Source organism: Salvelinus fontinalis, chromosome 29, assembly GCF_029448725.1.
Source record: "Salvelinus fontinalis isolate EN_2023a chromosome 29, ASM2944872v1, whole genome shotgun sequence".
NCBI classification, from domain to species: domain Eukaryota; kingdom Metazoa; phylum Chordata; class Actinopteri; order Salmoniformes; family Salmonidae; genus Salvelinus; species Salvelinus fontinalis.
In genome coordinates, this window is record NC_074693.1 from 42,094,527 (window position 1) to 42,107,352 (window position 12,826).

A 12,826-nucleotide genomic window follows, 5' to 3' on the forward strand; every position below is an offset into this window, starting at 1 on the left:
ATACGGGCAACATTTTACCAACGCAAAATGCCTCTGAGTTCTGCAACAAATAGCTTAATGCTTACAATATTACAGCCCTAAACTGCAATATTGCTGCACTAAACTGCAATATTGTTCGAAAACGAATTACTCTAATTACTGTGTAATTAGTGCAGTTTTACAGTGGTTTAAATGTTCATCTGTTCTGTCTCTACAGCTCAGAACACAAGACGGTGCTGTCCTTGTTGGCTGCCATGTCATTGGCTCTTATCTACTTCCTGGTCCAGGGGCGATGTTCCTGGGTCTCCAAGATTGCCCTGGCCCTCGGCCTTCTGGGTGTCTACAGCTACCGTGCGGCTGTGGGCAACGTTGTGTTACCATGGCAACATTCCGGTGGAAACATGTCCAAGTAAGTTTTCGCCGACTATTATGTGGCAAGTGATTACTCCTTCCCAATCGCCTTTTAATGCAATTGAGGTTTTGCATCAAATCTGAAGAAATGCTGTATTGCATTTGTCTGTGTTTGTTGAGCCTTTTGATAGGTGATCACATCATACTAGTTAATGAAGGCTATTGTCATGAGCCAAAACGGGTCGCCGAAAAATGTGTACTATGTCATCCATTTTGTATGATATGTTTCGTCCTCTAAAAAATGTTTGTACGAATTCCAATTCATACAATATGTTACAAATTTGTAAGGGCTTAAGATCCCGGACTGCATCTTTAAGGCCTACATCGGGATAAAATACACAACAATACACAGAGGAAGAAAAACTAGGAAAAGACGAGGAGCACTTTGTTTACCCCTGTGCTTTTGATTTCTAAAATCACCAAATGTGGAGCTCCTTCGCCCTGCCACTTGGATCAATGCCTCCCTGCTTGCCTGCCTGCCTTACTCCCTCCCTGCCTCTCACCAGCCCACTAGCCAGCTGCAGCCCGTCTACAGCCCCCCTGCAAGAACACAATGAGTACGCATGTGCTACTGCCCAGTTATCCTGCCCTATATTTGACAATGCCACCATGCAAAGTCGCCCAGTCATTAATCACCACAGGAAGTTGTTTATGCTTGCGCCTTGGCAACCTCCTGGCATTCCCATTAAGTTGAGTCCACAACAGCAACGGCCCCAGCTCGATCACTCGCATTCAGGCTAATCTGGTAGCATGAGACCCCTTCATCCTTTGTGCCTCATCACACTGACCCACATTGCTGAAAGAGGGTCTTCCACACTGACTCGCTATGATAGTTCAGGCTGCATCTTTTTGAGTGTGCTTCGCAAGGCAGTTGGGCTTGACTGACAGCAAAATAAATTGGCAAATTGAGATTTTTTTAATGAGGAAAAAATTCTTGGTATAGCTCTCTATGCAGTAGTTTTTTCTCCCAATAATAACTTAATCATCCTTCTCCTGTCCTTAGCTTTAAAATCATACAGAATACCCTGTGACGTTTTCTGGTATTTGCTGTAAGTAGCTGGTAGGTAGGGATTGAGTGCCCACATTTATTCCTCCCTCTATTTCTCCCTCCTTTCTTCTATTCTTTCATCTGTTTCACGTGAGGAAATGTTCCATCAAATGCCTCCAAAAGAGCATTGTAGAGTCAACAAAAAACGGAGGGAAAGGGGGCCTTGGAATTTATGGGTCTCCTGCTGTCTCGCGTTTCGCTGTCGTGCCGCCCGTCCTCGGCCTGATGAGTGGCCATGATTGATATGGGCCGGCAGACGCTGTCGAGTCATACCCCCTACCAGATGGGGTCATCAATCAGACCGTTTTTGTCATTTAGAAAAAGCGGAATTGTCATGTACCTCCGGCATAAGGAAAGCCATTCTGGGAAGTAATGTGGTTTAAGAGGCACTTTGAATCATCAAGCTTTTTTGTAATAGTCACTCTTCTTTTATTTATTTTTTTGTCACTTGTGATTTTGCTGTTGTTCATTTTTTGTTTTCCCATGTAGTTTTATACCGTATAACATTTTACCTCACATCATTATAGCGTCGGTAGGCCAGTATTAAAACTGGTCTGTGTATGTTGTACCACATTTCAACATTGACATTTTAGTCATTTATCCGACGCGTTACCCAGAGCCCCTTGCAGTTAGTGCATATATCTTAAGATAGCTCGGTGAGACAAACACATATCACAGTCGTAGTAAATACATTTTCCCTCAAAGTCAGTCCTAGTAGGAAAATACTGGTGCGGGTTCCCACACATTGACTGAGGTGAGAAAGCCATACTACTCATTCTCACTAGTTCAGCTAATCCTAAATGTAATCAAAATTGTTGGGTTTTTTGGGCTACATCAGGTGTCACAAAACACATATATGATTGGCTCTCAATATGAATGTAATTTGTGACATACAGTACTGAATGTCTTTGGAGGGTGGAGTACTCCAGTCTTTGTGACCAGCCTTTATCTGCCCCGCTAAATATGACCCATCCTCTTGTTAAATGACAACGCGGAATCATATCTCAGCCCAGCGCAGTTCATGTGAATTGCAGGAGTGGCTTAAGGGCCGGCGTTGTCTCTGTGATGAAATACATCTCCCGGGCAACCCTGCGAGGCTTCTGTGTTATCTGAACACACCTGAGTTGCGGTGAAAAGCGTTTGTGTTACAGCACCATACTGAATAGAATAGTACTATAATACTTGATATATTATATCAGAAAGGTGCACTTTGTGGTTCTACTCCCAACTCGCCCAGATAACACACAAACACAGTCCAATCTTGAGAGCAGCACAGGGTGTCCCGAATTTCAACACCCCTGTGTTTTGGGGTTAAGTGCCTTGCTCTATGGCACAACACCAGTGGATGTTGCACCTGGGATCTGAAACCAACAACTCCTCAGATTCTACTTTTTAGAGAAGTGGTGTAGTCAAAATCTGTATTGTAGTCAAAGCGACATCTTATTTTCTTCAGCAGCCACTGCAAGACGAGTATGTACTGTCAAATGTTACTCGTGATAAGATATGGGACTGGAGCAAAAAGTCCCTTTTAAGAATGAAGCGAGGCACCAGAGTTGACACAATGCTGGCAAAAAAAATGTAGAGGATACTTGCATTGTTCCAAATAGCATTATTGCATAGTTACGTTACTAGTCCCTGAGATGCCATAACAATACAAATGTTCTCCCGAACATCACTTAGCTCCCAGCTGTAATTCATTTCCCTTGTTCTGGAGATTTTGTTTGATATCCCATCTTTTTATAATCCCCTTCCTGTGAGGAAAGGTAAAGATTGCGAGATACTTAAGCAATGTCATATTTCTCATTATTCTAGAGAACCACCTTGTGTTCAGGGAGTGGCTGAGTAGCTAGGAACGTTTCAATGATATGTCAAGGTTATTGTTTGATAGTTTGGACCTTTTAGTATAGGAGCACTTGCTTCGAAGCCGAAGAGTTACCACTAAATCTGATTTATTTTCCAAACATTACTCACAAAAACTCCACTCCAGAGCACATAGAACTGACGCATCACGTCGATCGTGCATGCAGATCCCTCATGAAGATGCAAATTAATTCTGACTCTCATCGGAATCTCCGACTACACAGGCATGCACTTTGCACATTACGCACGCACGCACGCACGCACGCACGCACACACACACACACACACACACACACAAATACACACATGAGGTGATTTCAGGTGTCGTGGATGAGGGGTTCAAAGTAAGGCTCGGTCTCTCTGTCTTTAAAGACATGCCTGGATAAGAGTGAAGCTCTCATTGTTCATACACACATTCAGCCTGTAGCCTTTTCATGATCTCCTGTTCTAAGCTTCCCTCTGTCACAATCATAGAATTAGTTCAGAATGTTCATGTTATATACAGTGCCTGCAGAAAGTATTTAACATTTTAAGTGGATTACATTGAGATGTTGTGTGACTGATCTACACACAATACCTCATACCCCATAATGTCAAAGTGGATTTTTTAATTAAATTCAATTAATGAAAAATGAAAATGTCTTGAGTCAATAAGCATTCAAACACTTTTTCGTCATTCCTAACTCAATTTCCGGAAATGAATCAGAAATTTCACCATGAGGCTAATGGTGACTTTAAAACCGTTACAGAGTTTAATGGCTGTGGTAGGAGAACTGAATATGGGTCAACAACATTGTGGTTACTCCACAATACTAACCTAATTGACAGAGTGAAAAAAAGGATGCCTGTACAGAATAAAAATATTCCAAAACGTACATCCTGTTTGCACTAAAGTAATACTGCAAAAAATGTGGCAAAGCAGTTCACTTTTTGTCCTTAATACAGAGTGTTATGTTTGGGGCAAATACAATACAATACTGAGGACCACTCTCCATATTTTCAAGCATAGTGGTGGCTGCATCATGTTATATGTATGCTTGTAATCATTATGTACTGGAGAGTTTTTCAAGATGAACAAGAAACGGAATGGAGCTAACCACAGGCAAATTCCTGGAGAAATACCTGGTTCAGTTTGCGTTCCACCAGACACTAGGATATTAAGGCCAAATCTACACGAGTTGCTAACCAAGAAAACAGTGAATGTTCCTGAGTGGCCTAGTTGAAGTTTTGACTTAAATTGGCTTGAAAATATATGGCAAGACTTGAAAATATATGTCTAGCAATGATCAGCAAACAATTTGACAGAGCTTGAAAAATGTTGAAAAGAATGATGGGCAAATATTGTACAATCCAGGTGTTCAAAGCTCTTAGAGACTCACAGCTGTAATCACTTTCAAAGATGAGTCTAAGATGTATTGACTGGTGTGAATACTTATGTAAATGAGATATTTCTGTATTTAAATGTCAATACATTTCCAAATATTTCTAAAAACCTGTTTTCACTTTGTCATTATGGGGTATTGTGTGTAGATGGACGAGAGGAAAAAAAGCAATTTAATCCATTTTGAATTCAGGCTGTAACACAACAACATGTGGAATAAAGGGGTATGAATACTTTCTGAATTCACTGCATTTCTGTAACGGCAGTCCTCCTCTTCATCAGAAGAGGAGGAGTAGTGATCGAACCAAGGCGCAGCGTAGTGAAATGACATGATTTATTGAACACGACGGAAAAACAAACTAAACTTGCATAAACAAACAAAACAAATAAACGATGCAGACAGACCTGAACGACGAACTTACATATAACGTGAAGAACGCAATGAACAGGAACAGACTACATAAAACGAACAAACCGCAAACAGTCCCGTATGGTGCAAACATATACACAGACACAGGAGACAACCACCCACAACGAACACTGTGAAAACGCCTACCTAAATATGACTCTTAACTAGAGGAACGCCAAACACCTGCCTCTAATTAAGAGCCATACCAGGCAACCCAATAAACCAAACACAGAAACAGAAAACATAGAATGCCCACCCAAACTCACGTCCTGACCAACTAACACATAAAACTAACAGAAAACAGGTCAGGAACGTGACATAACCCCCCCCTCAAGGTGCGAACTCCGGGCGCACCAGCAGAAAGTCTAGGGGAGGGTCTGGGTGGGCATCTGACCACGGTGGTGGCTCAGGCTCTGGACGAAGTCCCCACCCCACCATAGTCAATCCCAGCTTACGTTTACCCCTTATCATGACCACCCTCTTATTTCCCCCACCTAATTTAAGGGGCAACACCAAGATAAAGTACAGCTCCGGGACAAGGTAGCTCAGGATAAAGAGGTAGCTTAGGATAGAGGGGCAACTCCGGACTGAAGGGCAGCTCCGGACAGAGAGACAGCTCTGGACTGAGGGGCAGTTCTGGATTACTAGCCGCTTCTGGCTGAGGGGCAGCTCATGGCTGACTGACGGCTCTGGACGCTCATGGCAGGCTGACGGCTCTGGACGATCATGGCAGGCTGACGGCTCTGGACGCTTATGGCAGGCTGACGGCTCTGGACGCTCATGGCTCTCTGACGGCTCTGGCTGCTCATGGCTCGCTGACGGCTCTGGACGCTCATGGCTCGCTGACGGCTCTGGCTGCTCATGGCTCGCTGACGGCTCTGGCTGCTCATGGCTCGCTGGCGGCTCTGGCAGATCCTGTCTGGCTGGCGGCTCTGGCAGATCCTGTCTGGTTGGCGGCTCTGGCAGATCCTGTCTGGTTGGCGGCTCTGGCAGATCCTGTCTGGTTGGCGGCTCTGGCAGATCCTGTCTGGTTGGCGGCTCTGGCAGATCCTGTCTGGTTGGCGGCTCTGGCAGATCCTGTCTGACGGACGGCTCTAGCGGCTCCTGTCTGGCGGGCGGCTCTAGCGGCTCCTGTCTGGCGGACGGCTCTGTAGGCTCATGGCAGACGGGCGGCTTTGCAGGCTCATGGCAGACGGGCGGCTTTGCAGGCTCATTGCAGACGGATGGCTCAGACGGCGCTGGGGAGACGGATGGCTCAGACGGCGCTGGGGAGACGGATGGCTCAGACGGCGCTGGGGAGACGGATGGCTCAGACGGCGCTGGGGAGACGGATGGCTCAGATGGCGCTGGGGAGACGGATGGCTCAGATTGCGCTGGGGAGACGGATGGCTCAGATGGCGCTGGGGAGACGGATGGCTCTGGCCGGATAAGGCGCACTGTAGACCTGGTGCGTGGTGCCGGAACTGGAGGCACCGGGCTAAGGACACGCACCTTCATGCTAGTGCGGGGAGCAGGGACAGGGCACACTGGGCTCTCAAAGCGTACTCTATACCTGGTGCGTGGTACCGGCACTGGTGGCACCGGGCTGAGGGCAAGCACATCAGGATTAGTACGGGGAGAAGAAACAGTGTGTACAGGGCTCTGGAGACGCACAGGTGGCTTAGTGCGTGGTGCCGGAACTGGAGGCACCGAACTGGATACACGCACTACAGGGAGAGTGCGTGGAGGAGGAACAGGGCTCTGGAAACGCACTGGTAGCCTAGTGCGTAGTGTAGGCACTGTAGGTACTAGGCTGGGGTGGGGAGGTGGCGCCGGAAATACCGGACCGTGCAGGCGTACTGGCTCTCTTGAGCATTGAGCCTGCCCAACCTTACCTGGTTGAATGCTCCCGGTCGCCCGGGCTATGCACACGTACAGGAGACACCCTGCGCTCTACTGCGTAACATGGTGTCTGCCCGTACTCCCGCTCTCCACGGTTAGCCTGAGAAGTGGGCGCAGGTCTCCTACCTGCCCTTGGCCCACCACCTCTTAGCCCCCCCCCAAGAAATTTTTGGGTGTTACTCACGGGCTTTTTGGGCTTCCGTGCAAGACGCGTCCCCTCATAACGCCGGTTCCTCTCTCTCTTCTCCTCCGCTCTCCGAACTGCCTCCAGCTGTTCCCATGGACGGTGATTCACTTTAGCCCATGGTCCTTCTCCGTTAAATACCTGCTCCCAACTCCACAAGTCCTGTATACTCTCCCGTTGCTCGACATTATGCTGCTTGGTTCTGGATTGGTGGGTGGTTCTGTAACGGCAGTCCTCCTCCTCTTCATCAGAAGAGGAGGAGTAGTGATCGAACCAAGGCGCAGCGTAGTGAAATGACATGATTTATTGAACACGACGGAAAAACAAACTAAACTTGCATAAACAAACAAAACAAATAAACGATGCAGACAGACCTGAACGACGAACTTACATATAACGTGAAGAACGCAATGAACAGGAACAGACTACATAAAACGAACAAACCGCAAACAGTCCTGTATGGTGCAAACATATACACAGACACAGGAGACAACCACCCACAACGAACACTGTGAAAACGCCTACCTAAATATGACTCTTAACTAGAGGAACGCCAAACACCTGCCTCTAATTAAGAGCCATACCAGGCAACCCAATAAACCAAACACAGAAACAGAAAACATAGAATGCCCACCCAAACTCACGTCCTGACCAACTAACACATAAAACTAACAGAAAACAGGTCAGGAACGTGACAATTTCAACATTCTCTTCAATTTTTGTTCAATTGTTCACAAAATGAGTTATGTTCATTTTTGTGTGGCTATGATCTCTGTCAAAACCAAATCTATTCTCAAAATTGAAAGGCCTTTGAGCACCCAGGATACTACTGTTTGCCAGTTTCTCACGTTGTCCCTCTTACCGCACGCTACTCATTAGCAAGTAATGAACGTGCAGGTGACTATTTAAACTGTTCTCCCGAAAAGTGACAGAAAATGATCTTTACCTAATCATCTTTCCAATCCACTGATACTAATGTGAGGTGTCTTGGCCGGTGTCTCTGATGGGTTTGGTGATCCATTGTGCTTCACTCTCCTAGATGGTAGGGCCCGGGACGACACCAGTATCGGGAATATTTTTTTCCCCATGGCAAAAATGAAAACACGAAGCAGACGCATCTATTTGGTCCTTTAGAAACCTATTTTATGAACATTCGTGTGTGCTGTAGCTTGGAAAATAAATAAATGTGACTCTGGATGACAACATATTGATGTTTGTTTCCAACATTTGGGCTGTTTTCCTAAAGAAGTTTGGTATTTTATTAGGATCCCCAATCGCTTTTGCAAAAGCAGCAGCTGCTCTTCCTGGGGTCCACACAAAACATGAAGCATGACATAATACAGAACATTAATAGACAAGAACAGCTCAAGGGCAGAACTACACTAACAAGTATTGCGATGCTGGTATCGTCCCGGCCCTACTAGATGGCTGTTCTGGCTTTTTGATGACTGACCTCAGGACACACCCTTCTTTTCATTCAAGGCTCTGGGATGTTCCCATCACGGTCATCAGTCAAGTTAACTAGGATACACACCTTGTTCAATAACCATTTATTAATCCCATTTTTTTTACTTTTAGATTGTGGGAATTGTGAGATACTACTGCACTGTTAGAGCTAGGAACACAAGCATTTAGCTACAACCGCAATAACATCTGCTAAATATGTGTACTGTATGTGACCAATAAAATGTGATTTGATTTGATTTGTACCAGTTATACAGGTACTGTAGGAAAGCAGACAGAGACAGACTGCCAGACAGACAAATGGACAGACAGAAAAACACAGACTGCAGTCCATGGTGTCCAGAACAATACATCATTTTCCTCTAGTTTTTTTGGTATGGACTGTCAGTTTATTTGTGTGTTATTAGCATGGTTGTTCTGCCGGCGTCTAAATGCCAAGGTTACATTTCTGTGTGTGGTTTCCCCCGAGAGCATTTGCCTCATCGCTGCAGAGAGCGAGAGGAGGCTGGCGTCATGTCTGCATTTGCTCGTTCTGTACCCATCTGTGCCGCTCACCCCAAACCACACACACTGGCCTCAACGTGGCATTTGTTCGCCATAGTCACAGCTCATTTAATTTGCTGATTGTGTTGCTCAGAGCAATAGCATCCAACTTAAGCCCGCACACAGGCACCTGTAGAAAAGCCAAGACACCACCACATTTACCTTCACACACAAAAACAGACTCCTCTACATCCTCACATAGTCAACCCAGCTAACAAGTCAGCCCAGCCCCCCCTAGCCATGCTTAGAATAAATACAACAAAACAAGGATTTCAGCTATGCTTAGCATAAAAACCAAGAAGGGCAGGGATTCTCTCCACATCTGATTTGTGTTTAGATAAAACATTTGAATAATATAAAAGTGAGAGATGTAGCTAGGGCACAACTCCAGGGTTGCAATACAAACCCAGTGAATGAATAATACATTGGCAACACCTGCTTGACTCGCTCTCCTAGTAAACCAGACCCTTATTCCACTGCTATCACTAGAGGCTCCTTAAAATTCAAGGATGTTTGGCCCCTTTTGGGGACACGCTGTCAGTCTAGTGCGTGTTTGACAATAAGGCGGCACTTGAGTGTTTATACTTTTATAGACACCTTGTGAGGAAGTGAGGTTTGCCTGGTGACGTCTTTCCCAGCAGGCTAAACAGGTTTAAATGACATCATAAAACCAGTTGTAGTTTCATTATGAAGTCATTTCAAGCATGTTTTGCCCACTAGGTAAGAGTAGTTTTATTGATAATTACTCTGCCTCTACAGCAGCTAGCAGTAAAAATGTCCTAATCCATGCTTATTGTTTAGGTGCACATTTTCATATGTATATCTCTCTATCACACGCACGCACACACAGACACACACACACACTGAACTAAGGAGTGCAGGGGGTTTGCTGTTTGGCAGACTGACTCTATCTGCACCCTGTCACTCCTAAGGGTCCTCACATTAAAAACTCCTGACTCTTGTTCACACAACCCTGTCTCCATGGTTACCTGCCAGGAGGCTACGTGGCATCTACTGTTGTCGTACCTTTTCCCGATGAGCGATGACGCAGAAAATGTTCTGCGTGCCATAAATTCAGGCACAGAAATTATGATTCATTCATCCGTATGGATTTTAGTCAAAGCAGATGTCCTTGCGACTTCTGCTATTACTAATAGCACACATGAATTTGAATCAAGAGGCTGGGAAACTGGCTTGTATTTATCTTTTTGGACTTATCTTTTTTACGAGGTTGTTGGTATTTGTCAGAATTGCAGAAGTGTGTAATCGGAACAGTCTAGTTTGGTCAGTGTTAGAATTAGAGGGCACACCTCAGCTGAAAGGAGAAATGTCTGTACTTGCCTTCATCATATCAATTGCTAGATTGGCTTGCCCTTCAACTCCCCACCTTGTCTAGAATCCAGCGGTATTGTATCTTGTGTACATGGTGCTCGCTCAGGTCTTAAAATCTGAAAAAGTTATAGACAAATAGCAATTTTTAAGACATCAAAAAATATGGAATTGTACACTACTGTCTGGAAAAAGTCCAGGGCCTTATTTATAAATGTTGCGTAGGCACAGAAGGAGGCATGCGCCACTTTCTAAGCAAACTTTGGGATTTATACAATTTTAAAAAACTTGTAGAGAATGTGTGGTCCTCCACGGACACTTTGACCCATACGTACGCACATAAACTGGAGAAATTAGAACTGCGACTCCGATGGCGGAAGGATGAAACTAGAAACGCTTTGAAATTGATACCATTGTGTAAAATAAATCGAAATATTACCTCTGACGTATTATATATGAAGAGTTCCCTGGAGTACACACAAAAAACCTGATTTAGGATAAATACAAACAGAGATATCTGTTTTTGCAAAAGAACCCCTCAAATATGTTGTACAGTTTAAATTGGGATCGTATTTAATTGGATCTGTAATTCTTAAACAATACATGCATGTTATGAAATGTATTCTCATAAATAATAAGGTGAACATTAGGACAAATTACTTTTAAACTGATGCCGTTTTCAATGCCTCAGTCGGGCAGATCCGAGTGCACAGTTTCATATATTGTTATCACATGTTCTTTGCGCAGAACTGTCAATGTGATAATGGCCCTGTCATTGTCAGTTACAATCAGGGTAATTACCACACCTGATGGTGTTACGCAATTGGGTAGCTTTGACAATCAAATGGGTATTAAAAGGCATGCAATTACAATGCGTAATGACGCACAATGGCTGCTTTGGCACTTTTGGAAGATTTAGCGAATGGAAGAATTCGGAGAGAGCAAATTCTCAGAGACCAGCAAGATTTACTGGCCAATGATGATGAGTGGCTTAAGAGCCGGTTCCGATTACCAAGAGCTGTTCTCTTGGATCTATGTGCTGTAGTGGGACCAGCTTTACAGAGAAGCACCCGCAAAAACCAAGCCGTGCCTGTCCCACTTCAAGTCCTAACAACCCTCGGATTTCTGACACTTTTCAAAGGGATTGGCTGACAGGTCAGGGATCTCTCAGCCAACCTTTAGCCGCGTTATGCCAGACGTGTTAGGAGGTATAATTGGATTGACGCACCTCTACATAAAGTTTCCTTACACGGTGGGTGAACAGGCAAATAAAAAAGTGCAATTTGCAGCAATGTCCTGGTTTCCCAAATGTAATCGGTGCTATAGACTGCACTCATGTTGCTATAAGGGCACCGAGTGATGATCAATTTGCTTTCATTATCATTCCATTAATGTCCAAATCATATGTGATGCGGACATGGTACTGACTAATGCAGTGGTTCGGTGGCCTGGGTCAACCCATGACTCATTCACATGGAGCAACAGCAGTGTTGGCGTGCAGCCTTGAGACCGGAGCTGTGCGTGATGGCTGGTTTCTAGGTACGGATGAGTAATGTAGAAATTCTAAATCAATTGCAATTTTTACTCTACTGCAGTGCCTAACCAATTCACTAACTTTGCAGGCGACAGTGGATATCACCTCTCTCACCAATCCACAGAGCGCAGAGGAGAGGAACTACAACGTGCGCCATTGCCAGGTACGCGCTGTTGTGGAGCTCACCATCGGGCTTCTGAAGGGCAGATGGCGCTGCCTCGATTCCTCAGGCGGAAACCTTTTGTACAACCCCGAAAAGGTCTGCGACGTTGTGAGGGCGTGTGCTGTGCTACATAATGTGGCACAGCTAAGGAATGTGGCTTTACCCCCTGACACTGTTGGTTGTGTTGGCCCCGACCCCTATCCCCAGGCGTTTCAACCAAACGCAGCTGCCGTGCGCCAGCGTGTGATTGTGATGTGTCGCTTGTAAAAACACAATGTATGGAAAAAAATAACACTATTTATTGAGTAATTCTTTCAATGTACAGCGTATGTCACACAAAACATTTTTTATTTGCTTTAACTCCTTGGCAACCTCGTTAATAGCGTCGAGAGTGTCTCTTTGCATTTGCAGCACTGTGTCTGTGAAGACACGGCCATTGGTGGGTTGTGACGCACAAGGTGCTGTGGAGACGCCAGGGCTGGGCGCACTCAGCTCCTGCTCAGCTGCAGCACCACCAACCCCGCTGGAACACGCAGCTCCTGCTCAGCTGCAGCACCACCAACCCCGCTGGAACACTCAGCTCCTGCTCAGCTGCAGCACCACTGACCCCGCTGGAACACTCAGCTCCTGCTCAGCTGCA

The 12,826-nt window shown here is 45.4% G+C and overlaps 1 protein-coding gene across 1 annotated transcript in view; it reads left to right on the top strand.

The window, feature by feature from the left end:
• The window catches only part of LOC129827993 (GPI ethanolamine phosphate transferase 2-like), a 132,650-nt gene that overhangs the window by 92,393 nt on the left and 27,431 nt on the right, over positions 1-12,826 (top strand). Inside the window, exon 10 of the mRNA XM_055889377.1 lies at positions 197-388. Within this exon, the coding sequence (XP_055745352.1) occupies positions 197-388 (192 nt within the window). The remainder of the gene's footprint in view (positions 1-196; positions 389-12,826) is intronic.